The 27,923-nt window shown below is 43.2% G+C and overlaps 1 protein-coding gene across 1 annotated transcript; it reads left to right on the forward strand.

Annotated features, from left to right (window-relative positions):
- On the forward strand, positions 1–27,811 carry GABRD (gamma-aminobutyric acid type A receptor subunit delta). The gene is made up of 9 exons (XM_054008843.1): positions 1–1,854; positions 14,435–14,547; positions 16,752–16,819; positions 17,919–18,139; positions 19,848–19,930; positions 23,360–23,497; positions 24,452–24,607; positions 25,181–25,392; positions 26,828–27,811. The coding sequence occupies exons 1-9, from the start codon at positions 1,772–1,774 to the stop codon at positions 27,125–27,127; spliced, it is 1,374 nt and encodes a 457-aa protein (XP_053864818.1). The 5' UTR covers positions 1–1,771; the 3' UTR covers positions 27,128–27,811.
- The last annotated feature ends 112 nt before the right edge of the window (positions 27,812–27,923 follow it).

Raw genomic sequence — 27,923 nt, forward strand, 5'->3', positions numbered from 1 at the left:
ACCCAGATGTATTAACTGATGCGAAATCTTACCCTGTAGATTACATTAAAGAATGTTTTGATTTCTCCCCCCCCCCATCATAAACAGCTTTCAAGATCTTTTTAAAAGCAGCCAAAGCAACACAGTTAAGCATTAGAGTGTAAATTTAGGTGTTTTCTTTCCCAGTATGCATTAGCTGCAGAGAATGACAATCCAAATGGAGGGAGGGAGGGAGGGGGGAATAAAAAGAAAATCGAAAGCTACGTTAGTCCTACATATGTCCTCCCTTGCTCATTTTAATATATAATACTTATCTATACACACACTTCAGACACATATGTGGGTGCATGGATGGATGGATAGATATTCTCCTCAGTCCCTTCAGGGCTGTTGTTTTACTTCCCTCTCTTGCTTTCTATATAAAATATTAGTATTGAATGGCACAAGCAGGAATATAGAAAAACCTTCTCCCCGGTACATCCTTCGGTTTGGAAAAATATCGGAATAAAGTATCTGGATATTCTGTTCCTTCCTGCCTTCTAGTGCTTAACGATACATGTTCTTTAAAACGTTTCCTCCATAGTGTTTCTTCTCTTCTTCCGACAGCCAAACAGCCCAGCGGAGGAGAGGTGCGGCGGAGAAAACGTGGACTTTCATACCTGACATCCGAGTTTGCCCTGAGAAGAGAGCCAGTGAGGACCAAACTTCCCAACTGCATCTTGGACAATGTCCCCCGAGCATACTGCTCTACCGGGTCATCCCCTTTAATAGCAAAGAGGGGGCCCCGAGAGTTTGCAGGAGCAGTTTGAACTGTGGCTTTCAGTGACCCTAGAGAGCTCTTGCCATCTGAAAACTCAGCCCTGGGGCAATCACGGTCCGGAGTCTTCTAGAGACGCTTCATGCCTATGGATGTAGTAACCCAACATGTTTCACCTCAGGGAGGCAGCCCCCTAGCCCTGCCAGAGATGAGGAAGAAGTTTGTGTAACGTTGGCTCTGCCTCCCATGCTCTTGCTAGTGCTTTCCGTGTGTGACTTGTTTAAAGCCCCTGCAACTGCAAAATCCCCTTGTTCCCGGCCGGGGCTAGATCCCCCTGCTCATTTCCCTCCTCCGATCTCCCCGCTGCAGAGGGCAGGCGCTTGCTGCTTTTGCCCCTGGAATTGTGCAGGGAGCGGTGCGGGGGAGGGAACGTGCTGCACATACACACACAAACTCCTGCAGTTTACCCACGCTTTTTCCAGCTAAAACGTGCATTCATCTCACTCCGAGCAGCCCCTGGACGGGTTGCTGCTCCAGGAACGTGTCCCCCTGTGTCCTGAGATTGGACTCGATCGTGGTGTTTAGTTTGGGTTTTTGCACAGGGGCACTTCTAGGATCTGATGAGCGTTTGTAGTTCGCTTCCTCCTGCGCGTGCTATGATCAAATCTGTAATTTCAGAGGTTATTTTTGGCAACCAGCTTTGCACAGTGGAAGATCTGCTGGGAAGAATCCTCTGAAAAGCAGCCGCGAGGGGGGATGGCACAGAGGGGCAGCTGTCAAGCTGGCATGCCACTTCTCCTGTCCTTGGTATGAGGCAGGGAACGGGGGGGCAGACCAGGAGGGCTGACCCTGCTCCCCATCTCGCCCTGCCTGCATGTCTCTCGGGCGCGGTAGAGATTGTGGGGGCTGCTGCTGAGCAACAACACTGCTTCAAACTGAGCCTCAACTTAATACAGCAGGGATGGTAACACTACAGCAGCCTCCTCGGCGCTTCCAGGACAGCAGGAGAACCAGGGCTTTGCTTGCCACTGTCTAATGCCCGGGACTAAAATGGAATTTCTCACCTGGATTTTGCCGTCCTTGGTTCTGCTGTGCACCCAGCAGCACAGGTGTATCAGGTAAGGCCGTGGGGGTGTGTGTGGGGGGGATGCTCCAGGGTCTTTAGTTATGTGTCATTATCCCCCTTTGCCAAGGACGCCCTGAGTTCCTGGGCTGCGGATCTCTGGCAGGGAAAGTGGGTCTCGATTGGAGAGTTTGTCACAAGGTGCCCTACTTTTATCACTATTCCACCCTCTGAGCAGCAGCGTCCCGGGTTAATCAAGTGGGAAGCCCGTTAACAGGATGTCTGGGGAAGGCTTATCTCTAGGGCACTTGGTCTAAATTGGAGGCAATCTCTAAAGTTAATGGCATTTCACAGGCCCGGGATAGTCCCGTCCCTGTTTCAAAAGCAGCAATCCCTGCAGTTTGGCCATAAAACTCGGCTAACTGGTGACTAAGAGCCTCCCCAGACGTAACAAAAAAAACAGACTGCAGAGATGCATGTACTGTAGCTGTGCCCAAAGCTTTAGCTAAGGGGCTTCATTCCACGGCCTGGGGCTCCAGCCACCATGTGGACCCGGGAGAGCAGCAGAGGGCTGGGAAAGTGCTCAGAGAGAAGTTTGAAAAACAAAGCAAACCCCTTTAAAAGAAGTGTAGGGCTAAATCTGTGCAATTGTTAGTTGCGTTCACTCCGAAGGTGTTAGCTAGGCAACCAGCTCGGATCCAATTGGCGATGTTCTTTATATACTCTCCACGGATCTGGAGGCTGAAAGTGGAGAAAGCTTGCCATGGTTATGCAATGAACGCAGAAGGGGGAGGAAATCTTTAAAAGAGAGAGATCTAGTTCAGGGCATCTAAAAGCAATGCCCAAGCTTTTCCAGGCAGGCAGCCCTGGGAGGGAATGAGGGGATTCCCCATCTCCTCAAAAACAGTGGATATGCCTATTTGTATTTGGGGGCTTCAAGACGGTGGGAATAAAGGCCAAGTGGTGATTGTGCACAGAGGAACATGGTTACTGTGGTGTTTGGGATTATTTGCTGAGGTTTTATTATTTTATTGAGAAGCAGGACAGTCCAGTGGTTAGAACAGGAGTCAGGCAACTGAGTTTTATGCAGGACTTTGCCTCTGATTGACTGTATGACCTCGAGCAAGGTACCAAAGGCCAGATGCTGATACATTTACACGAATACCTTACTTCTGAGGCATTCCTGTGCCTTAAGAGGGTCACTCAAGGAGTAAAATGCTACTCACTAGGTGAATAAGGGTGTCAAAATCTGCCCATAATTTCAGTACCACAGTTTCCCCACCTATACAGTTAGGATAACATTGTGACTTTTGGCTGAAAGGTGCTGTACAAGTGCAAAGTATTATTATTTTAAATAAGCAATTACTCTTCTCTAGCCCGTGACTTCAGGATCTGTTTCAAGGCATAGCAAGAGCCTGGATGTGTACAATGTGTAATTTGTTACATAAATTATTTTATTACTGGATTAATTGCCTAGTTACTTGGCTTTCTTCCTACAGTGACACAATAGTGAGGAATTGTTTGTTAGAAATACATATACTTCGTAACAGAGGAAGGGGACAGCTAGAAAAATACAATTGCTAGCTTTTGAGATTTAATATTCTGTGTTCAAATGATGTTAGCGGTTTATCTTATCTAAAATTGCCAATAGCAAAAGACTCTGAGTTCAAAGACTACCGTGTTTAGTACAGTGCAGTCTTCTGAAAGATCACTTAGAACAGGGTTCTCATTGCAGATGAAGTGGTGAGCTGTATTTGAACAGAAAAAAGGCTTAATGGACACCTGGTGTATTGCACCCTAGCCAGACAATAATACAAATAATAAATAATAATCCTGGAAACCAGCCTGCAAATAATTTTACTCAAGTTAAATTAAATGGAACTACACAAACGAGTAAAATTACTGATGTGTAAATGTTGGCAGGATTGGGCCCAAAGTTTTTCTAATGAAAATCTGCATTCCTGAGATTTTGGGTGGGAACCATGAAACCAATGACAGTTAACATGGCTGGTGAAACGTTGGAGCTGAGCATCAGAAATTGCAAACCAGTTTCCACTTGGTTTTTAAGGCTGGACAAGGAGAAGAATTTCACCATTGAATGTTAACCAAAATAAAGTTTAATGTATGTATTCTAAAGTTGCCCTTGGGTTATTGAATCATTATTTACAACCGAGCAGAAACCGGTTTCCATTGAGTTCACATAGGACCTGATCCAAAGTCCACTAAAATCAATGGATAGCCTTCCATAAACTTCAGGGGACTTTGGGTCTGGCTCTAAGTCCTGAAGACAATTTTTAGTGCTATAGCATCTGTAAGCAGCAAACTTAGACATATCAGACTCTTTACAGGTGATGCGATTCCTTTTCCTTATTTTAAAAACGCAATGACATTCTAACTTATTTTCTGGTTTAAAAATCAATTAAAGCATTTTTAAAAATGCATATTTAGCATTAATCTTATCCAAACCCCACTATCCAAACTGAGCTTCATGGAGAAATGTGTGACTAAGGCTGCACAATCCTCAGGTTGAAGTCCTGTGCAAATGCGCGTAAATTCTGTGTGCGCTAACCAGTGTTGCCGAATTGTCACCTCAGGGTCCTGTTCTAGTCTCTTGGACTGATGCATATTCCTTGGCCACTGCAATAACTCATCTTGTAAGGGCCTGGAGAAGAGTATACTTTTCTCCGTCTACCCTCTGTGCCAGAGATGCACAGGTTTGTATAGTAGAAGGTGCTTTAGCCAGGATATATTTTACTAGTAGTTTCGTACACTAAAATGTAATTTTAATGTAAAATGTAAAATTTTATCAGTGGCTACATTTCCTCTTTATTGATTTAATTTTGATTTTTAAATGTGATGCCTTGATCATAATGACTGCAGGGGTGCCAAAGAATACATCTATCTGGCCACAGATTCCATGGATTGTAGAGCAAGAGATTATTAAAAAGAAAGTGCTGTTTGGAAGATCCTAAACACCACAGTATTAGTTAAGGCTTCCCAAGGACCAGCTTTAAAGTTAAATACCAGAACTATCATCACTTTTTTTTTTTTTAAGGAAACACCCATAGCCAGCTCATGCTTGGCACTTTCTGAACATTGCCTATCTCAAATAGGATGCTCAAGACTGGTATAATTTGAGGTCTCCATTACTTGTGCTGTTTGACAAAAATCAATGAGCCAAATTCAGCCTTGAAGTCAGTGAAGTTGCATCAATTTATACCAGGGCTGAGGTTATCCCACTGTGTTTATTAGTAATATTGGTATTCGTTTGCAGCTTCCTATGTGCTTGGACAGAGCTTGGCACATTGCAGACACTCTCTTAATACAAATAAATAGTAATTGAGGTGCATTAAAAGGAAATGTAGTGAGATGTCTTCTCTTGTAGTGGGAGAGATTCATGTGCAGTACTTACTCCGATTATTATTAATAGGAGTCATGCGGATGTCATGCTCAAAGGTTTAAAAGGCCCCTGACTCTCTAACTCGCCAGTGAAATAGCTTTTAATTCTCTAATTAAAAATAGACACATAATCTTTTATACTTGTTTAAAAAATAATTCTATTTGTATGTAATTAACTATCCTATTGAATTGTACATCTCTCAACCTTTTACTCCCAGTGATGAGAAGAGAGGCTTGCAAATGTGAAATATATGCGAAGAGTAGACTACTTCATGCAGCTTAAAATTCACGGAGAAATGGAAATAAAGACTTTGATGTTCATAAGGTTGCCATGAATTAAGCCTAATGCTTTTTCAATTACATTTCAAAATATGGAACATATTTACAGTTAGCTTCACTTAGAGTCAAGGATGGCAGATGGAAAGGATACACATATTACTCGGGATAATCCTGGAGCCTGATACAGGCTAGATCATTCACTGAGCTTGCCTGATATTTAAAGGCCTTTTTCCAGGAAAAAATGGCAGAGAAAATGATATTGAAATGAAATAAATTTACCTCCATACTAGTTCTCTGGACCACACACAGTCAGCTATTTAACAGACTGATTCTTTCAGGTGAAAATATCCATTTGCAGATGCTCAGTTGCCCACAGACAGTGTAGAATGTAGGCTGGTTGGGTGACTTAAAGGTGAAATAGGAGAGATACAGGGAGCGAGAAATTTTCCCCACTGCACTTTTAAAATGAGAATACATGGTCGCTAGTGTGGATTACTGTGGCCTATCTACAAGTTTGATCTAAATTCAGCACTGCTGATGGCCATTGACTTGCAGAAGGTGCTTGGGCTTTTTGTGTTGGAGAGAGTAACTGAGATTCCTATCTCTCTCTATTCTTGTTCAGCAGCCACTGGACAGTGCATTCATTCCCACATGGTTTAAGTGAAATATTTACCAAGTCTTTTGCTCACTGATATCAGGGAATTTTGACTCAATACGTTCAAGGAGTGTCCCAGGAGATAGTAAGAAGCGGGCAATATCCCAGTTGATAAACCATGCTGCATCAGTGAAAATGCATTTATTTTGCAGCTGGTTGGAGAGACACATCATCTGAATTAGGTGTATATGTTACCCACATCCCCACTGTTGGCTGTGTTTATACCCCTAGGAGAGCTGCATTTCTTGCGAATATTTATTTGAGGGGCTTTGTAGTTTTCCCAAATTGTATAATAACCATAAACATCAACTTTTTCTACTAGACAGGAAAACTAGATTTATTTATTTTTTTCAAGAAAGAAAGAAAAATGAGGCTCTTTTCCATGGTGAGCTACCAATTGCATAGATCAAAACATCAGAGAAATGTAGGTCTAGAAGGGACCACAAGAGGTCATCTAGTCCAGCCCACTGCATTAATGCAGGACCAAGTAAACTAGACTCCCTGACAAGTGTTTAACTAACCTGTTCTTAAAACTCGCCAATGATGGGGATTCCACAACTTCCCTTGGAAACCTATTCCAGAGCTTAACTGCCCTTACAGTTGGAAAGTATTTCCTAATGTCTAACTTAAATCTCCCTTGCTGCACATTAAGCCCATTATTTCTAGTCCTACCTTCAGTGGACATGGAGAACAATTGAGCACCATCCTCTTTATAACAGCCCTTAATATATTTGAAGACTGTTATCAGGTTCCCCCTCCTTCTTGTTTTCTCAAAATTAAAACATGCCCAGTTTTTTTTTTTAAACTCTTCCTCATAGGTCAGGTTTTCTAAACCTTTTATCATTTTTGTTGCTCTCCTCTGGACTTTTTCTCAACTTTTCTCAACTCAAGTTTGTCCTCAACTTTCTTAGAATCATAGAAGGTTAGGGTTGGAAGAGACCTCAGGAAGTCATCTAGTCCAACCCCGTGCTCAAAGCAGGACCAACCCCAACTAAATCATCCCAGCCAGGACTTTGTCAAGCTGGGCCTTAGAAATCTCTAAGGATGAAGAGTCTACCACCTCCCTACGTAACACATTCCAGTGCTTCACCACCCTCCTAGTGAAATAGTTTTTCTAATATTCAACCTAGACTTCCCCCACTGCACCTTGAGAACATTGGTCCCTGTTCTGTTATCTGCCACCACTGAGAACAGCCTAGATCCATCCTCTTTGGAACCCTTCTTCAGGTAGTTGAAGGCTGATATCATATCCCCGCCACTCTTCTCTTTTGCGGACTAAATAAGCCCAGTTCCTTCAGCCTCTCCTCATAAGTCAGGTACCCCAGCCCCCTACTAATTTTGTGGCCCTCTCCCCAATTTGTCCACATCCCTTCTGTAGTGGACAAAACTGGGGGGGCCCACAACTGGACGCAAATACACACTAGTGCCAAATAGAGGGGAATAATCACTTTCCTCGATCTGCTGGCAATGCTCCTACTAATGCAGCCCAATATGCCATTAGCCTTCTTGGCAACAAGGGCACACTGTTGACTCATATCCAGCTTCTCGTTCACTGTAATTCCCAGGTCCTTTTCTGCAGAACTTCTGCTTAACCAGTCAGTTCCCAGCCTGTAGCAGTGCATGGGATTCTTCCGTCCTAAGTGCAGGACTCTGCACTGTCCTTGTTGAACCTCATCAGATTTCTTTTGGCCCAATCCTCCAATTTGTCTAGGTAACTCTGGACCCTATCCCTACCCTCCAGCATATCTACCTCCCTGCAATTTAGTGTAATCCGCAAACTTGCTGAGGATGCAAGGCATCCCATCATCCAGATCATTAATGAAGATGTTAAACAAACACGTCTTAAAGTGTGTCACCCAAAACTGGAAACAATACTCCAGCTGAGGCCTCATCATTGCTGAGTAGAGTGGAACAATTGCCTCCCATGTCTTACATAGGACACTGCTGTTCAGACACCCCAGAATTATATTAGCCTTTTTCTCAACTTCACCACGTTGTTGGTGCATATTCAGTTTGTGATCCACTATAACATTTAATTTTTTTCTTCCCAAATGTAGTACTTCACACTTATTTTTATTGTATTTCATCATATTGATTTCAGACCAGTTCTCAATTTGTGAAAGTCATGTTGAATTCTAATCCTGTCCCGCAAAGTGTTAGCAATCCTTTCCAGCTTGGCGTCATCCACAAATGTTATAAGCATGCTGTCTTCACATTATTATCCAAGTCATTAATGAAAGTGTTGAATAGTACCGGACCCAGGACTGACCCCCACAAAACCCCCCTAGAGACCTTTTCCTGTTTTGACAGATAATACTACGAGTACATTTTTTTCAACCAGTTGTGCACACATTTGATAGTAATTTCATTTAGATCACATTTCCTTCACTTGGTGTTCAAGCCAGGGCTAAACGCCACATTTGTGGTGATGCAAGTCACTGCCCTGAAAGAGAGAGTGCAGACGAGGGTTAAAAAACCCTCTCCTGAACTGCACCTTGCAGAAAACTTTCCAGAGAAATGATCCAGGAGCTTGTTGCCCTCCTGTCAGCATGGCACCCACTCTGACTTGGCGCAGGGTAAAGATAACCTCTTTTTTTTTATTGTGTGCTGGTGTAAGCCTCTAGAGTTTTAGGAATTAATAGCTTACTTTTATATGGTGCCTTTCATCCCAAAGCACACTGTACAAAAGCTTAGGTCAAGAAATGAAGTTGCTGAATCAGCTGAAGGTGGTTTCATTTCTTCCCATCTTTATTACTTGGATTATAAAATGCAAATCCTCTTCAGCTTGCATTTCCATGCCAGTCCTCATGTTTCCAGGTAAAATTCATGAATAACATCTCAGGCCTCAGATAATCCCCATGGCTCATCATGGGTGAATGGACTTCTCTGCTCTTGCACACAGCCTTAGGAAACTGGGTCCTGTGTAGGAAAGGCCACAGGGGTGGGGCTATGGAGGTATCCCACACACCACGCTGCTGGCAGGCCATCTCTATCACCCCCTCTCCCTCCCCACTCTCGTGGCAGGCTGTAGTGTGGTGCGGAGGGTTTATGTGGGTTCTCCGAACTTGCATGAATGTCACTCCAGATATGAATTTCACCATGTTTTCCATCCAGTCAAATAGTAAAGAGTCCCTAGTATTTTTCATTAGATTAGGTTAAAACAAATAAAAGTGATATGTCTAGTACAGCGGTCTGGACTGGATGACTTATCCTTCCAGTCCTACATTTCTCTGATTCTATGTACAATACCCTACTTGGATGTTGGTGGGGAATGGCTATTATGGAGACTTCTGAGGACTAGAAGATTTGGGGCCAAATTTAGCCTTGGAGTGAATGAGTATAATTCCTGTTGACAGGAGTGGAAATTGTGCCTACTTACCACCATGGCTGAATTTAGCTCTTGGCCTACAGCCCTGTTCACTCCGGCACAAAGACTCTGCTGCATTATTCCTAACTCCTATATCCTTTTCCTTGATCCTTTATGTTCCACACAATCCAAATGAAAAATCTAGTGTCGTTTGGACAGTATGATTAGTTATAGAGGTTACCACCATGTAGATTAGGACCAAAATTAAGGTTTTTCATAGAAAAATCTAATATGAATAGACAGTTTTCAGTAACCTAATTGTTAATGTTTTAAAATTAAATCAGTTTTTGTTTGTTTGGATCTACATGTTCTCTGCCAGTGTTGGTAATCCAAGCAGCCAACACTGTGCTAGTGCCTGAGAAATAGAAAGTGACTAAAAAATAAGTGAAATTGACAAGTCTAATTTTCATTGCCCAGTCAAATGAAATTCAAAAAGGAAACAAGTTGTGTAAAGCAAATTGGCTCTTAACAGTTCTCTGAGTTGTAATACTTTGATATCCGATCTGGTGTAAGTGGACATAGCTCCATTGACTTCAGTGCGACACCCATTAGTTACACTAACCTATACCAGGTGAGGATCTGACCCTCAGGCTTTATTAATAATAGGACCAAGATTCCTTTTTAATTTTGTGGTATATTGTGCTGTGGATTTTTAAGTAAAATTCCCCATGTATTGCAGTCTGCTTAAAATGCATTGCATATGTGGCCCATCCTTTTTAACCTGAGATTGTCCTTTTAGCTCTCTTATTCATGTTAATGCCACTACCATAGAACATCGACACAGGATAATACCCTCCCACTCTGTGGCATGCTGTAAATGCTGAGGCTTTTATGGAAAATAAATGTCAAGGGAAAATGAGGTGATCTTATTTGTCAAAAGATATGATGCTCCTGACAGTTCTTTTACAATGACTTTATTTCTGTTATAGCAAATGACTGATGATGAGTCAGTCATCTGGGGCTAAGTTCTCCAGGCAGCCACGTAACACATTTTGGTGTGAAAATGGAGCTGCAAAATCTGTTTTCTTAAATGTTTCAGATTCATTACGCAATAGTAGACATAGGACTTTGGATTTTTATAACATCTTGCAGCTAATGATCGCAAAGTGTTGTACACCCAAAAACCTGAAGTGCAGATTCTGACTTCCTTATGGATCAGGCCCCAAAGACAAGTATATGAGATAAGCAAGGGATGCATGTAGGAATCTCTTCACCCTCCACCAGAGTGCAGCCACCTCTAAAGCTAACCCTGTGAAAAACACAAGACCGGATGACAAATATATCCCTAAAAAAGTGCATGGAATCTTTAATGACCTGGATTTCATGCCTATGTCTCAGGCCAAGACTTACAAATTACCCAAATAAATAAATACATAAATAAAAGTGAAACATTTAGAAACAAAATATTTGAAAACTATTCCCTTCTTCGCTAATCTGCCAAGACTATATTTCTGGATGTCATATGTCCCCTGGATGGACTGATAGCATCAGTAATACTCAAAACAGGTCAGGGAATGCAAAAGAAAATAAGTAAAAATATCACTGAGCTGCAATATTCACCCTCAGCTGCAGCAGGAGAAATGCAGAACCTTGACTTTAGGTCTTGGCAGGTGAGTGAGTGAAAGGGTAACTTCACTTAAGTAAATGTTGGCATTTCGATATCAAGGCAATAGGCACCTAAGAAATATCAAAGATAATAGATAGAGATAAATGAGCTGGCTGCACAGGTGAACAAGACCCAGCAAATAGTTGGAATAAATCATCATAGCCTCCGTTGAAGTCAGGCTATGCCAATTTACCCCAGCTGAGGATCTGGGCCAGCAAGTCCTCTGAGATACTTAGATAGGTGCTGTAGCTAGCTAGGTGAGTCAGTGTGTCAAGAGAATATTATAAATGCATTTAAACAAGCATCCCTAACCTTATGAGGTAATGAAATTATGAGCTAATGAAATTTCATTGGTGGGCAATAACTGTCCCCATGCGTCTTCAAGGTCACTTTATGCCTTGACAGCTCTATTAATTCAGGACGGCAATGTCTCTGTTACTCAGAGCTTACATTCACATGCTGTTATCCCAAAGCTTCCTTACATTATTAACTCCATTCACATGTGGCAAGAACGTCATCTCTGGGATAATCAAATATTCCCTGTTCAGCCCATGGTGAGAGGAAACATTGTTCTGGTGGCTGATGCTTGCAGTAAGTGTAAATACTGAGCTGAATACACCCTTAAGTGACACAGTTTGGAGAAAAAACCCTTGTGCCTATGTGGGTCAATGTCACACAAATGTTCCAAGAAAGTTATATAAGTCCCAAGGCAAGAGCTGTTTATGGTATATTAATCTGCAGCCTTTCATCAATATTTTAAAAGGTTTCTCTTCTGCTATCAGCAATATTTTTTTTAAGCTCCATGCTTATTGCAGAGCTGAGTGGAAGCAGCTGCACCGATGCTCCGACAGCTCTGATGTGGTGCTTGCATCCAGTTACATGTGTCTCTGAGAGACTTGAGAGTTACCCACACACCCTGGTAGATAGGATCTTGTTGCTAATTTATAGTCCAACAAATACTTCCCATTTCAACAAGCAGGTTTTCATACTAATTTTCTGATAGCAGCAGGAGAAGCTCAAGAGATTATGCTGTCAGCTGAGTGCGTGTGTAGTTTTACAGGCAACTCCTATTAACTTTAAGCTGACCTGGGAACTCCCAGCAACTGGCACTGAAAGTGGAGTTCTAGAGAGCAAATGCTGATTCTATTTTTCTGGAGAAATCTGAAACTTCCATTCAAAGAGTGTTTTCGGAATAGTCCTTTCAGGACTTTGCTTTTTGCTGCCTCTCTGCTTTTCTCAACTTGTTCACCCTTTTGACCAGAGCTTTGCGGCCATTTCAGGTCGCATAAGTTTGCATCCCCTCAAATTTGCTTTTCTTTTTGTGTTTGCATGGGCCTATTGTGCTTTTCACAAGAGCAGGGATGATAAAACTAGTCTCCTGGCTCTATTCCAGCTGAATTACGTTCTTCTTCCCTGAATTCCCCTGCTGTTACAACTGTGTATGTTCTTCACCTCCTGACTGTTGTGTAGTGTTGCTTTGAGCTGTTAGTTGCTATGCTCCATTATTGAGGTAGCTTCATTTCAGTGGTAGATGAAGCAATTCCTGAATGCACTAGGTGAAGTACTTTGTAGTTTTCTGGGACTCCTCCACCTCTTCCCTTCCATGAGGCTTAGCAAGTGAGCCCTTACCATATGCTCACTTATTTTCTTTCCTTGACACAAAATGACTGTCCTATTATCGCCACCTCTCTGGGCAGAGTTAAGAGGAAGAGGACCTTTGGAATTTTCCACATCCTTTACTCTTTTTGGGACTCCTAATCCTTTATCCTGCCTGTTCCATCTCACACTGAGCCACTCAGAAACTCCATTCTCTTTCACATCCAGGTGGATCTGGATCTTTGAGAGAGAGGCCTGGAATTAAGTTGCTTTGTGTCTGCAGGTGAAGTTTAACTCTTGTCATCTCACCAGTAGGGAGTAGATTCCCCTCCCCCCCCACTCCCCGAAGAGTAAAAATTGATGAAGGCAAACTTGGCCCCCTGATGGTGTCACATGTTATGACTGATTTGTCTCAGGTTCATTCAACTCACAGGGCTTCTCTATGGTCTCCGCAAGGTGTTCTTTGGTGTATAGTACCTTGGCCACTAGAACTGGGGCAGAAGTAGTTCCTGAGCTCACTTAAGCAGCGGTTTGGTGGATGAAGGAGAAAGCCCTGCAGAACCTGTGAGAGTGGGACTGTGGAGACCAGAGAGATGGCCATTGTATGAGGGATGGATAGATCAGTGGCTGCTTTTTTAATGATTGTAAAATTTTTGCATTTTGATTGATACTTTCTAGCCTGAGGTTTGTTAGTACTGGGGTCAGGTTGGCTTTGGGAAACGAAGATCTTTTAAAAATTGGATTAGGTAACTGGAGTTAGCAAATATGACTTGAAGCACCTAGGGTAGACACAGTTTAACACCTTTAAAATTGTGTTAACACATTGTGTTATTAACCCAGAGGTCCCAATTTCCTGACCCAGCAAGAACACCTAGAAGGTGCTTAGCAGTGGTAGATAGATGGTGCCTAGGCCATCAATAAGCTAAGGCCTCTGAGTATGTTGGTACTCCAGTGCTCTTACTTTTTCCACATAATCACTGTTATTCATATGATAATTCTAGTATATTTGGTTTCATTTGAGCACTTAAAGATTCCTGTTAAATGAGTATGTTGCTTTATTATGCTATCAGTTGAGTACACAGTGAAGCCAGCTTATGACAAAGTCACGTTTGTCACACAACATCTTCACTACAACTGGAATTACACCTTGTATATCAAGATGCAGTGAAGCAATTCAGGATTGATGGTCTTTCTTCATAAACCAAATCGCTCTATCTCCACATCCCTCCATAAGCAGGTTCCACAGAATTCATTAATAACAGAATTGTATTCCATTTCTTTTTCATATTGGAGGAAAAAGGGAAGTTGAATTAAAAACAAGATCCTAGTTTGGTTCCAGTGACTAACTTTCTCAATTATTTTTTTCACAACAAGGAAAATAAATCAAGTCATTTTAAACCTTGGTTTTATTTATTTAGGAGGAAAAATAAACAAACTAAAAGATATTTGTTCTTGACCTTATGTCCCCAAGGTAGTCTGTAGCCTTGTCTACACTCTCTTTTAGTCTAAACATCATTTGTCCCCTACCCCCACAAATAAATTAAACAAACCTCCTATCAACTCTCAGTACTGCTCCAATCATGCTGAGTTGCCTACATTTTATCAGAGCTCTAGTAATGTACATGTAAGTCTTCTATTTTTTTTCTGCCACATTTTATTTTTTCTACACATGGTGAGGTTTTAAAAGCTTGCTTGGACACTTATGGTTTGGTGTGTTGTTTTTTTTTAACCAGAGCAATGAATGACATTGGAGATTACACAGGCTCCAACATAGAAATATCCTGGTTACCTAATCTGGATGATTTAATGAAAGGATATGCACGGAATTTCAGGCCTGGAATTGGAGGTGAGAGTCTGATTTATGTCTTTTCTGATTTCTAATGTGTTCCTTGTATAATCTAATGGCTGAAATGGATGTGAATGTCTGCCCTTTGCTGGATAAAATTAAGTGTTTGTGAATGTCTTGCTCTTAGATGTAGTGATAATAATAGTAAGAATGGTTTTTGTTTGTTTTGTTTTTTATGTCAGCCTTTGCAAAAAGTCCCAGGGCACGTCACAATCTAGCCCAATTAAAAGCTGCATCAAACCAGTTATCTTTTCAATTTTGAGTTCAAATTTGAATTTGCTGTGCCAGAGTTTCTCAGTGATCACGCTCCTTCCCCCACACTATGAACAACCCTCTTGTTTTGTGGCTTTGGAATAAAAACAAAACTCAGAGCAGGTTTGTCAAGAGGTTTCCAAACCTTCCAGGTACACCTGGGCCAGTCTACAGGATTGTGTCAAAACCATGCTCACTGTGCCATTCCACCTGGTTCCAAAGCAAAAGTAAGGGAAACTTGATGGTTTCCACTGAGTTTTGCTTTGAGATTTTGCATTTGTCTGAATTGGAAGCTCAAAGTAAAACTCAATGGATGTGAATGCATTGTGGCCTAAAGGCAAAAATGTTCTCCTGAGTCCTTGCACGGTGATTCTGTCAAGTTTCACACATGTTATTAAAAATGAGAGAGGCCTAACCCACAAAGTTTGGAGCCACACCTAGTCCCAGGTCATTGCAAATTTCAGTGGCATTTGGATCTGGGGTGTTGTTCAGGTCCTTTAAAGTTGAAGTCAAAGGGCCTAATTCCTTTCCATTCATCAATGGGAGTTTTTTCATTAACTTCAATAAGTGTTGGATCAGGCCCTAAACAGGCTTTTTTTCTCAGGTGAAAGAGCAAATCAGTCCATGAGTTGGGGCAAAAACATACCAAGATGTCAGGTTCCCTGGTTACAATATAAAGTGTAGCAGTGCTCTGAATTTAGGGCAATCCAGTGAGTCTACAGACATCAACCTTAAACAATGTACTAAATAAAAGGAAAATAACTCTGTGCTTTTCGGGCCCAGTGTTACTGAAATGCTTTATAAGGAAGTAAAATCAGTTGCCCAGATTTTCAAAAGCAACTAGTGATTTTGGGTGCACAACTTGGGATGTCTTGAAGGGGCCTGATTTTCAGGAGGTGGGGGCTCAGCAGTGTGTGAAAGTCATGGCCCTTTAAGGTGTCTCAGTTTGGGCCCCTCAAAATGGAGACCTCCCAAATCACTAGTCAATTTTGAAAATCTTGGCCAATTTGACAAGGTTGTGGCTGGCCTGCAAATAGACTATAAGACTTTAAACTTAGTAACTTGGCAACTATTATAGACTGTCCTGTAGCTCAAGGGGCATTTTGTTTTCCCTTCTGAACATGTGTGCAGTTCAGCTGATGCCCAGGTGGCCTGTGTATGTATGTGGACCTGGATCTTTATAGAGTTGCAGCAACAATACAACATACATAGGGCGTTTAGATAGCATTGAGCAACCCCCCTTTCCAGTGTTCTTTCCAAATGATCACTCTATCCCAATCTACAGAACAATGAACCTAGCAAAGCATGCATGTGAATAGAAGCAAAACTTCCATCTTGCCAGGGCAGAAGAAATTCTATTAAGAATCTGGATACGCCGGCAAGTCAGTCAGTTTATGATCAGCTTTAATTGGCACTCTCATAAGCCTTAATGTTATTTTTCACCTCAAGCAGCTACTTTCTAAAGGGGTGAAGTTTTCTTATCTTTGAAAATGTTAAAGAAATTACTTCCACTGATCCTTAAAGCTGAAGGCTTTAAGCAATACAAGCAGTTCCTATTTCCCCCTGAGTTCTTACACCACTCCTATCACCATGGTATCTGAACTGACTTTTGAAAAGTCATTTTGTGGTCCATATCAAGTGGTGATCATTTCTGTACTTGGATATTCAAAGTAGGTGTCATGATTTCAAGGGGTTGCCACCAACTGTCAGAGATCATGACCAACCTCCCTTTCTTTATGGCTAGATGGGAGGGTTTCTATGGAAACTTGGCATCACAATAAGAGGTTGGAAACCCATTGTTCTAAGACAGATTTTATTTCGGGAGACTGTGAGCAGGGGAAAGGATATTTAGGGATTCACTTCTGTGAACTGACTCCATATGAAAAGATTGACAAAGCTAGTGCATATGTAGTCACACCATATCCTCCCCAATTTAACTGTCTCTTTCTCAGGCCCTCCTGTTAATGTTGCCCTAGCGATTGAAGTAACTAGCATTGACCACATCTCAGAAGTTAACATGGTAAGTTGCCATTTAAACTTGTTAAGACCGGAAAGCTGGGAATGCTTATACTGTGGTGGTGGGAAGTATAGAAAACTGATTAGGCATATATGATTGTTCTACATAGAACGATCACTAGCTGAAATGAATTGGCAAGGAGAGAAAAAAATGTCCTACATTTTTCAAGTGAAAAATTGATACAGGAAAATTCTATAAAGAGCAGATTTACAGCTGCATGCTAGCCCATAGGCCAGATCCTCAGTGACTGTACATTGGCATTGCATATCTTAACTTGAGCGACACTGATTTGCACCAGCGAGGGATCTGGCTATGTATGTCCCATTTAAACTGGCTTAGTTGGGAGGGCAGGGTTGGAGTCTGAAGTATGTTGCCCTTATTGTTAGGAAAACTATTTTTAAGAATTAAATCCAATTTCTACTCCAATTCCACTTCCTCCTGGACACTTCTGGAAAGAGGCCTACGGAGCTCAGCTTCTTTTTTGCCCCTCTGCAAAGCCACCGAGTTGTGGGATGCTCCCTTAACCATCGCAGCCATGCCCATGCCCCTGAACAAAACAACAGGCTAGATTCAGCATGTCACGATACCATATATCTAAGAACTGCAAAGATCAACTGCATTTTTGTAGTCTATTAAGCCTGAAAGATTTATTTTTAAAGCTATAGCTGTGACTTATCACTGATCCCCTCTCTCTATTGCATTCACCTGGGGCTTTTATTTTTTTAACCTGACTGAAAAAAACCCTACAAAAAACCACTGGTCCTAGTTAGGAAAGGTGCTCAGGAGGGATATTAACCTGATTCTTCCCATCAGTCTCAGACAGACATGCAGTTCTTGCAACACAGTATAACTGACAATACCATTGAATCAGAGCAGTTAAACACATGCTTGGGTATCTTGGGGTTATCCATGGGTAGAAACAGACAAGAGACATTAAAATGTCCAGGCAGTTTTATTCTGATTGAGTATAAAAATATTCCAGCGCACAGGAAACAGCTATTAGATGTTCCAGGCTAATACAATGAAATTTGACCAGGCCCCAAGATATCATCATTGTGTTTGTTTCACATGGTTTGTTAACTGTTGGTTCTTCTTGTGCTAGGAATACACCATGACAGTATTTTTGCATCAGAGCTGGCGAGACGACCGGCTGTCTTACAACCACACCAACGAAACTCTGGGCTTGGACAGTCGGTTTGTGGACAAGCTCTGGATACCAGATACGTTCATAGTAAATGCCAAGTCTGCCTGGTTCCATGATGTGACTGTGGAAAACAAACTTATCAGGCTACAGCCTAATGGAGTCATTTTGTATAGCATCAGGTAAAGAGAGAGAGAGATTTCTCTTGTGTTAGTTTTTTTAATAGACTCTAAAAAATAATCACCCCCTTTCCCTAGATTATTTTTAATACAACCATTCATTTTAAAAAACTAAAAAAAACACATTAGCCTGATGCATTTCTGTTGACGACCCCTCATCTCTCTGCTGGGTCTACACTGGAAAGGCACCTGTGGAAACAGTAACAAGTTTCCCGTCATGTAATCATTAATCACAAGTACATCATTAACAGAGCACAATCCTGCTATAATCGGGGTTGTTCTACAGCCACCAGCCCAAGAGGCAGTGTGAACAGAGCAAAGAGTTCCTGGGTTCTGTTGTTGAGTCTGCCACTGATTCCCTAAGTGACCTTGGCCAAGTCATCTAGAATCTCTCAGCTTTAAACTTCCCCATCTGTGCAATGGCAGTAGTAACATTTCCCACCTCTCAGGAGTATTCTGAGAAAAAGTTAATGTGTGCACAATGCTTTGGAGCTGTAGGGTCAAATTCATCCCTGGAGTAACTTCATTGACATTACACCAGAATGGATTTGGCTCACAGAAGTCTATAATAGTGCTTATTTATTTATTTAGTAGTATCTGGTCTTGAACAAGTCATTTAACCATTCAGTACCTGTTTCCTCTACCTCAGAGGGGTGCTGTGAGGATTGGTTAGAATAATAGCCTAAATGGCTTTGAAAGTATTACTGTTTTTTGATGTGGGCATAGCAGCAAAATGAGGACAGAGACATGCATGGAAGTAAGCAACAAGCCACAGCTTTTATTAAACTTTAACACAGGGAAGAGGCACTATCTGCCCATCACCCATACTCTCCTGTACCGGGCATTTAATTTGTTCCAGTGTGGGGGTAACAGGGTTCCTTACCATATAACTCATAACGTGGGATAGGCTTTCCTCAGCCTACCCCCTAGGACTCAGCTTTCTCTGAGTCTTAGCACCTTAGATCCTGCCGTGAGCAGGACAGAAGGTGCAGCAGTGTGGGGACCTTGGCCTGTGAAGGTCACAAGGTCTAATCCTATCACATGAGCCCAAGGCCCATCACCAAAGTCCCAGGTCTTTTGCCTCTGGGAACCATTCATTTTATTCTCTTAACCACACTGGAAACCAGCTGTAAGTTGCGACAAACAACTTCACCCCAGTACCTCAGTTAGGTGCCAACTCAAACCACTGTGGCTTGCAGATGCTGCAAAAAACTCCCTCCCTGGTTCTCCACCAACTGGCATATGGAAGGAATTCCTTCCTGACCCCTAAGTAGGCGATTGGCTAGACCTGCAGTATCTGTCAGGCTGGGTTCCCATTCCTAACTCAGGTGGGTAGGGTGGGCTGCTGGAATGGAGCCAAAAGAGGCTCCACACAGCCCCTGCAGCGAGTTAAATCCTGGGAGCTGGCAAATGCTGGCCAATCAGCTGGCCAATGGGTGCCAGAGACTCCTGGGGGAAGGAGCTACCTATTGTCCCTTGGTGAGTGTCTCCCTCCCTTGCTGCTGGGAGGGACTGTCCCCCTTTCACTGCCAGCCCCATCAAGTTCCCCCACCTGTTGATGCGGGTGAGTGGCATTTTAATAATAGAGGTAGGTTAAGGGTTTCCAACCCAGTCTTTGGATTATGGGGAAAATTACATGCCAAGCTATGAAAGCCTACAGCCCTCTCTGAATATAACTAACTGGTACTTTGATTTTCTTTGAATGGGGCAGGATTACCTCAACTGTGGCCTGTGACATGGACCTTACCAAATATCCCATGGATGAACAAGAGTGCATGCTGGATTTGGAGAGCTGTGAGTAGGAAAGTCTGAGCACAGTGGTGACTATAACATATGTTCTGTTGAAAGCCTGCATAGATAATCCTTGGTGCTGTGTGTCAACTTAAATCAATCAAATACAAGGATTTAGTAAATATAAGGCCCAACACCAATGCCCTTGATTCCAAGTTTGGGCATCAGGTTATAGAGCCTTACAGCACTAGTTCAAAACTGCTGCAGGTAGGGTTGCCAGGTGTTTTGCTTTCGACCGGAATGCCCGGTTGAAAAGGGACCCTGGCAGCTCTGGTCAGCGCTGCTGACCGGGCTGTTAAAAGTCGTTGGTGGCGCAGCGGGGCCAAGGCGGGCTTCCAGAAACCGTGGTCAATGGGAGCTGCGGGGGTGGTGTCTGCGGAAGGGGCAGTGCGCAGAACCACCTGGCCGCGCCTCCATGTAGGAGCCGGAGGGAGAACATGCTGCTGCTTCTGGGAGGTGGGAGCTGCTTGAGGAACCACTGCACCCCTGACTCCCTCCTGCCCTCCGAACCCCTCAATCCCAGCCTGGAGCACCCATCTGCACCCTCAGCCAGAGCCCTCACCCGCCCCCATGCCCCAAACCCTTGGTCCCAGCCAGGAGCACGCTTATGCACCCCAAACCCCTCATCCCCAGCCCCACCTCAGAGCCCGCACCCCCGGCCCTCCTCCCCTTCCCCTCCTTCATCCCAACCCAACCCAACCCACTGCCTCAGTCCGGAGCCCCGTCCTGCACCCTGAATTCCTCATTTCTGGCTGCACCCCAGAGCCCTCACCCCCAGATGGAGTCCGTACCCCCTCCCGCACCCCAACCCCTTGAGCCAGCCTGGTGAAAATGAGTGAGTGAGGGTAAGGAGAGCGAGCGACAGAGGGAGGGGGAATGGAGTGAATGGGGGTGGGGCCTCAGGGAAGGTGCAGGACAGGTGTGGGGCCTTGGGCGGGGGAGGGGCAAGGGTATTCGTTTTGTGTGAGTAGAAAGTTGGCAATCCTAGCTGCAGTCCAGAACTATAGACCTGAATCCAGCAAGTTGCTGAGCACCCTCTATTCCCATTGGACATGGAGAATTGGAAGCTTAGGGCCTGATCCAAAGCCCCCTGAAATCAGTGGGAGTCTTTCCGTTAACTTCAGTGGGCTTTGGATCAGGCCCTGAGGGACAAAGCAGAGCGTACAGAGAGACTGGGCCCCAGGGCAAACTTCTGAGTGTTATTTTTTCTCTAAGAGAAATCAAGAGGGGCAGAATTCCATGTGTGGGGGGACTGTTATTGTGGCTAGCCCCCGTAAAGGGCTCTGTCTTTCCTTGGCAACACCTCACCCCTACACAGGAGTCAGTCAGATGCTGGGCTATAGACTGGTGACGTTCTATTTAGTGCTTACATGGGAAACCTGTATAAATTGTGTCTATATTCTACTCAGGCGCCATCCTCCTCTTAATCAGTGTGTAATTCCCATTAGCCTTAATGCTTTGGGGACAAATTCATGACTGACGTAAGCAGGCACTACTCATTGACAGCAGTGAATTTGGCCTTTTGTGGCTACTTCAATGGGAGAGTATGTGGTGACGACACAGGAAAGGAAACAGAACGCCAGGTTTGTTGGTAGCCAGAGAGCTTTACAAGCCTCTTGCAAAAAGCCTCCCAGGAAAACTTTTCCTGGGGTTTTTATTTCTCTCCTTGCTTTGTTTACAACTCTTCTTAGTGGTTACATTCCTGCGCATAGAAAAGCCAGGCAGTGTACATGCACATAAGATAACGAACCATCTCTTGAGCGCGTGAACACCAGCTGCGAGGGTACAATCAAATCAGCCAAATAAGTTTCCCAAACACAAACGCTGGATTGAAGGTCACTCCTGCCTCGTAGCCATGGGAGCAGTTTGCCGCGCCCGTGGGCTGGCGATTCGGGAGCTATGCGTCCCTACAAGAGTAGAGTCCTGATGTTTCCAGAGATTTAGGACTAGCAGAGTACCTGAGCAGGGGCAAACACATTGCCACATTAGGGTGAGCGTCAGTCGCTCTCTTTCTTTTATAGCATTGACTCTGTTTTCTAGGCAGTTAACCACAATACATTTTCATCCTGTCAGAAATAGCAGTCTGCAGTTTTACTTATGTAATAAGCAAATGCAGAGGGAACAGACAATGAACTAGCAATCAATTCACTCTCCCGGCAAGTTTTGCAGGGATTTTTATTTATTTATTTAATTTGAGGATTTTTATTTCACTGCAATAAACATAAATAGAAATAAAGCCTCTTTAAACAAACATATTAAAGCAAAACCAGGGGAAACTTTCCCCCTGTTGTTTCCACATGCCGGGTTTCTGCTAGGCAACTCCTAACCCAAACCAAGGTGACTGTGTATTTCCACCTTCCTGCAGCATTGGTGTGATCCATTCTTAGTGCTGTTACGAGATACCTTGCTCTATTTCTGTCTAGACAGCCATTTCTCACTAGTAAGGGGATGCTGACAGGTTACACATTAGGGAACAGATTCTCTGCGGTGTCTAACTTCTGCAGGGCACAGCATGGGGGTGATGAGATGCCAGGTGGCTGAGTATAACTCTCTGATTCCCTGCCTCACCTTCGCCCCAAAGGTACAAGTTAGAGTAGCCTCCGTGGATCACCTCATGGCCCGTCTTGCCTGTCTTTACCTCTGATATGTCCTCTGCACCAGGGCCTTCAGAAAGGGTGATGCAGGGGCTAGCTTCATTGGCTCTATGCCTGCCCATGACATTGGGATAATCCCCAGTGTTGGGGTTGTGACCAGTCTTTGCTCCATCCGCTTTGCTTGACTGGCACAAAAGTATTGGAAGCAGCACAGAATCTACCCTTATAGATGTAAAAAAACCATTGTTTTTACCTGTGTTATGAATGAACACTTTAGATGATTCAACCTGAAGGAATCATTAACAATCTAATTTACTTTTCACTAATCTTGCTGCTTGGTTGCTGTTTTGCAGTTCTGTCAGTTTGGATAATGAAAATGTGCTACTCCATTCAGCTTTAATTTGTCGTCAGATTCTCATGCCTTAGCATAATGTTGCTGTGTTTGGATTGCAAACATTGCAAAGGAAATATTCTTTTATTAGTTTGTTTTCCAACTGTTTCCATTGGAATGTAAACAAAAAACACCATGGCCATTTTCTGTTGCTCTTAGGTTTTTTTAAAAAGCTTATTTTTAAGTTGTGTTCTCCACTTCAAAACTCTTCCAAAATTCTGAACAGTGTGGGCTAGCCTGGATTCTCCCCTTTGAGGGAACACTATTCCGGCTGGGTCACTGGCAACCTCACTGTTGATAGGACATTGAGTTATCCAGATTGAAACACAACATGTTTGCTGTGGGATTGATGATGAGCAGCATGGCAGAGTCATCTGAGTTTCACTTTGAGCCCATCAATCTTTATTTTTCCCCAAACCTTTGCATTTATTCAGCTTCTTTTGGCAGATGGCTACGCTTCAGAGGATATCGTGTACCACTGGTCAGAAAACCAGGAGGAGATCCATGGACTGGATAAACTACAGCTTGCTCAGTTCACAATCACTAATTACCGCTTCACAAGAGAAATGATGAACTTCAAATCTGGTACCAGATTCTGTCTCTTCATTGCAGACATGCTGTCAGCCTCCACTATCTGTAATAGACAATCCCCTCTCTTAAGTAACCAGTTTAATGTGTCCATCTGATTTCCAGTACAATTTTATTTAGCTTGTACCTAAAGAGACATACATCTTTTGCTGGTCCCTTGGGTAGTCATTGGAGTATATTGTGACAAATCCATAGCCGTCCTGGGCTTTGTGTTTGCCATAAGGCTGCACATGGTTTCCAGTCAGCACTTCACAGCAACAGCAGAGCTAGAACTCAGATCCTCCTGCTCTAATTTGCAATTCAGGCTATAGGAGAATCTCCATTATTCCTAATAATATTGTGCTTATGATATCAAGTTGAGTAGTTCTGATTCCATCCACTAGAGGGTAGTGGTACACATACATACTAGCCTGCCTATTGCAATGTTTGTAAAAGCTTGAAGTAATTTCTTCCCTACTGATTTTTATCCTCTTACATGTAGTTAAATGCTCATTTATGCTGCCCCCTTATCCATCAAGCTTTTTCCCTGTTAGTTTTAAATTAACATGATATTTTAAAAAAATCTAAATTTAGTGTCTGTAGGACTTTCCGCTGCAGATTATAAAAACCTTAAGGCAGATCACATTTTGAAACAGTGTCATTAGAGCAAGGGATTAGGAATCTGGACTCCTGAAATCTATTTTTGCCCTGCTACTGACTCACTATACAACCCAGGGCAAGTCACTTGACCTAGTTTTAGGACTAACAATGCTGACACTAACTATGTTGCCTCACAGAGGTTTTATGAGGCTTAATTGATGTAAAGCCCTTTGTGATCCTTGAATGAAAGATGATGTAAAAGTGCAAATCAGCATCATTACTCTTGTATATTATGTTATTAACTGTGTAATTGTAAAGCCAACCTTCTAACACACAACTTTATATTTGTCCTTTGCCCACTCTTCTCACCAGCGGGTCAGTTTCCCAGGCTCAGTCTCCACTTCCACCTGCGGCGGAATCGAGGTGTTTACATCATTCAGTCTTATGTGCCTTCCATCTTACTGGTGGCCATGTCATGGGTTTCCTTCTGGATCAGCCAATCAGCTGTGCCTGCTAGAGTGTCACTAGGTAAAAAGATTGTGGTGTTGGGATCTTGAAAGGGAGGACATGTGAAGGCCATATGTTCATCTCCAGTGTGCCATTATTGGAACAAAGCACATTTATGAATGCTGTGTCTGCACTGGTAAACCAATAAGTCCTTCAGCGGGTTTTCTTAATGCTTCAGTGTCTGTCACTGGCGGATGCTTCTGACAGGGCAGAATGAGCTAATAAAGGATGGAAAATAAAAGTTTAATGCTGTTATATTGTATCCCTAAAAACAATAGACACTACTAATAAAGAGACAGTGCTGCAGCCCTTACTCCCACTGAAGTCCTGAGTAAGAGGAGCAGGTGCTAAGAATAGAAAAGACTCTCCAGGGGTTGTTCTAATGAATCTGTCTATCTGTGTCTGGTAACAGAAGCCACATTGAGATTTTCAGAGCTGCCTTGGGCATTGGGTACCCAGTTCAGAAGTGGGTGCCCACATCCCCTAGCTAGCTTTGAAAATCTCAGCCAGCTCCTCTCTAGGTAGAAGTGATTGTTTATTACCATTGGGATGTGTTACAGAACTCTAAGCCAAGCTTCTCATGCTCTTCCCTAGGTATAACTACAGTTCTTACTATGACCACTTTGATGGTCAGTGCCCGATCTTCACTCCCACGAGCCTCTGCCATCAAGGCACTAGATGTTTACTTCTGGATTTGCTACGTGTTTGTCTTTGCTGCTCTGGTGGAATATGCATTTGCACATTTCAATGCGGACTACATGAAAAAGCAAAAAGACAAGATGAAGGCAAGCAGACAGAGTGGAGAGGTCAGTAAGCTGTGTGCTGGTGGCGCCATGGAAGGCTTTGAAAAACAACCACCCTGGATTATAACCTTGTCTTCAGCCAGAGTAAATACTCCCCTCTGCTGCCCTTTGGTAAAGTCAGTCCCTGAGTTGTTAACCCCACCATGTGAGTGTTTAGCCCCTGAATGCCACCATGCTGATTGCTGCCTGTTGGCAGTACAAGTCAAAACCAGCTCAGAACAATTAACAGGATACAGAGCCGATAACCAATCATCCCCATGCCATAAGCGGTTGGGACTGATTCTCATTCTGTTCCTGTGTTTGGGACAGGGTGGGGGAGTGGGAGGGAAGGGACACAAAGGGGCTTTTAAGTTACATTTGTGTTCCTTGTATTCTAGAGATGTACAGGACCTTTGGAGACATGTCCAGCCCTGAGTGTAGATTAGAGCAACCCCAATGTGCTCTGTTCAAATAGTCCCCAATATGCCCCCCACCACCAGCCAGGAGCAGGGCCAGTGTAGAGCCCTTATGCCAGTTCTACACCAGCCGGGGAGGCCCCACGCCCCAAGGATATTCTCAGGTAGTTATTTACTTATGGGCCCTTTGCCTGGCAAGAGGACCATAAAAGGGCTTCAGCAACCCTGAGAACATGCCCATTGTCTTCAGTGTTGTCCCATGGAGATTAAATTCTCCATTGTGTGCAATGGATTCCAGATAGATCCTATTTTGCTCAGCATGAATACAACTTGTGTTCCAAAGTAGACCTATGCAACAGGTTGCAAGAACAAAGCAATTGCTCATGTGAAATTCCTTCCTGGACCTCTTAATTCTAGATAGCTCAGTTGTTCCCTTCATGCCCTTTAAATGGCTGATGAAGCAGAATGAATTGATTAGGGAAAAATGCTTTTGACAATCCACTGTTTGCAAATTTCCCCTCACAAATCTGCAGGCATGTGAATCCCTGGACTTGATTTTTATTATGATTATTTATTATTATTTGATTGTTTATTAATTAATCTTGCTAAGCTGCTAGCAGATACAATTGATCTGCGCTCTTTACTGAAACCTACCCAGGAGCATCCACAGCCTTACAGGACCCACCCTGTGTTTCAGGCCAATCAGTTATCCTTTCAGCTGGGTAACCGTCTCTTTGGAGTGGATCAATACCACTTGTGAACCAGCCCAGGGCCGAGCATGCTGCCTCCGCAGTGCCTCAAGCCCCTGCAATAGTCCAGGGAACATAAAATTATAACCAGAATTGACTCCTGAGTCTCCTGCATGGCAGAACAGAGCCATTCACAGCTCCCTCAGCCACTGCTAGCACTGGAACCAAGTACTGTCCATCACATTTGGCTCTCCTGCATGTCAGACCATTAGGCCACCTGGCTAGCTCTGATTAAGTATTCTGACTCTCTTCCCATGCAGATTGTCATAAGAGGTTCTTCTCTTTCATTTGCAGATCAATGTGAAGAACGCCATTGTTTTGTTTTCCCTTTCCGTTGCGGGTGTGAACCAGGAACTGGCCATTTCCAACCGGCAGCACCGAGCTCCCAAAACCCTACCCGGATCATATGGCTCTGTAGAAGTCGAAACTGGAGAGACAAAGAAGCAGCAAGAAACTAAACTGGAGAAAAAGAGTGGCTTAAAGTCCCTCTTCAAGCCCATTGATGCTGACACCATCGATATTTACGCCAGGGCAGTGTTCCCAGCAGCCTTTGCAGCAGTCAATGTTATCTACTGGGTTGCTTACACAATGTAAGAACAAAAATGTGCTCCCAGGAGGTAAACTGTGGGCCAGAATTATGCTCAGACAGTACAGAGTAACTGAAGAAACTGTATTGGTCCATTTCTTGTCAAAGTGCTTTCCAATGCGCTGAAGATATTTCTCAAATGCAGCAGAGTATCATTTTTGTTTGGCTCCTACAATCAACTCCAGCTAAAACTGGGAGGGGGGAAAATTGGCCATTACCAATTTGGTTTGATATATCTGTTATTACTAAACTCTGCCAAACAATCCAAGGATCCTTTGTTCCCCATCTCATCTTGAAACAATTTGTCACATGTACATATCTTCAGTGAAGGTGCCACCACCAAATCCTAAAGCACAGTTGGTTATTTTCCCTTTTCAAAGGTCAGCAGATAATGAGGCTCTGATTTTTCCCATACTCTTACCATGTCCTTTCTTACACCACAGCTAATCTCATGTTTTTACATGGGAGTGACTTTTCTGTGTCATGCCAGTTGTGGGACAATTCAAGTTTAACGGGGGTAGGAAAATGGCAGTGATCTCTACATGTGAAGACTGTGGGATTGAAGTATTGGGAGCAGAGCAAGGCAGAGGGTTTTTCTTTAATTATTATTTGTCTTGGATAAAGTATTTAGAACACTTTTGATTCTCTTCTTTAGTCACAGCATGAAATAAAATATATTGTATAGAACTTAACTGAATTGTTAATATCCACTGTGTTGTGTTTCAGATCTAAGCTAAGGAAAGTCTTTCTTTAACTGCGTAGACTTGATCATTACCTGTTAGGTTCACGCCCTCTGGGGCACCT

This window comes from Malaclemys terrapin, chromosome 19, assembly GCF_027887155.1.
Source record: "Malaclemys terrapin pileata isolate rMalTer1 chromosome 19, rMalTer1.hap1, whole genome shotgun sequence".
NCBI classification, from domain to species: domain Eukaryota; kingdom Metazoa; phylum Chordata; order Testudines; family Emydidae; genus Malaclemys; species Malaclemys terrapin.

Coding starts and splice junctions, on each gene's coding strand:
- GABRD (XM_054008843.1), top strand. CDS start 1,772: ATGCCCGGGACTAAAATGGAATTTCTCACCTGGATTTTGCCGTCCTTG. Junction 1,855..14,434: donor CAGCAGCACAGGTGTATCAG/GTAAGGCCGTGG, acceptor TTTTTTAACCAG/AGCAATGAATGACATTGGAG. Junction 14,548..16,751: donor TTTCAGGCCTGGAATTGGAG/GTGAGAGTCTGA, acceptor TCTCTTTCTCAG/GCCCTCCTGTTAATGTTGCC.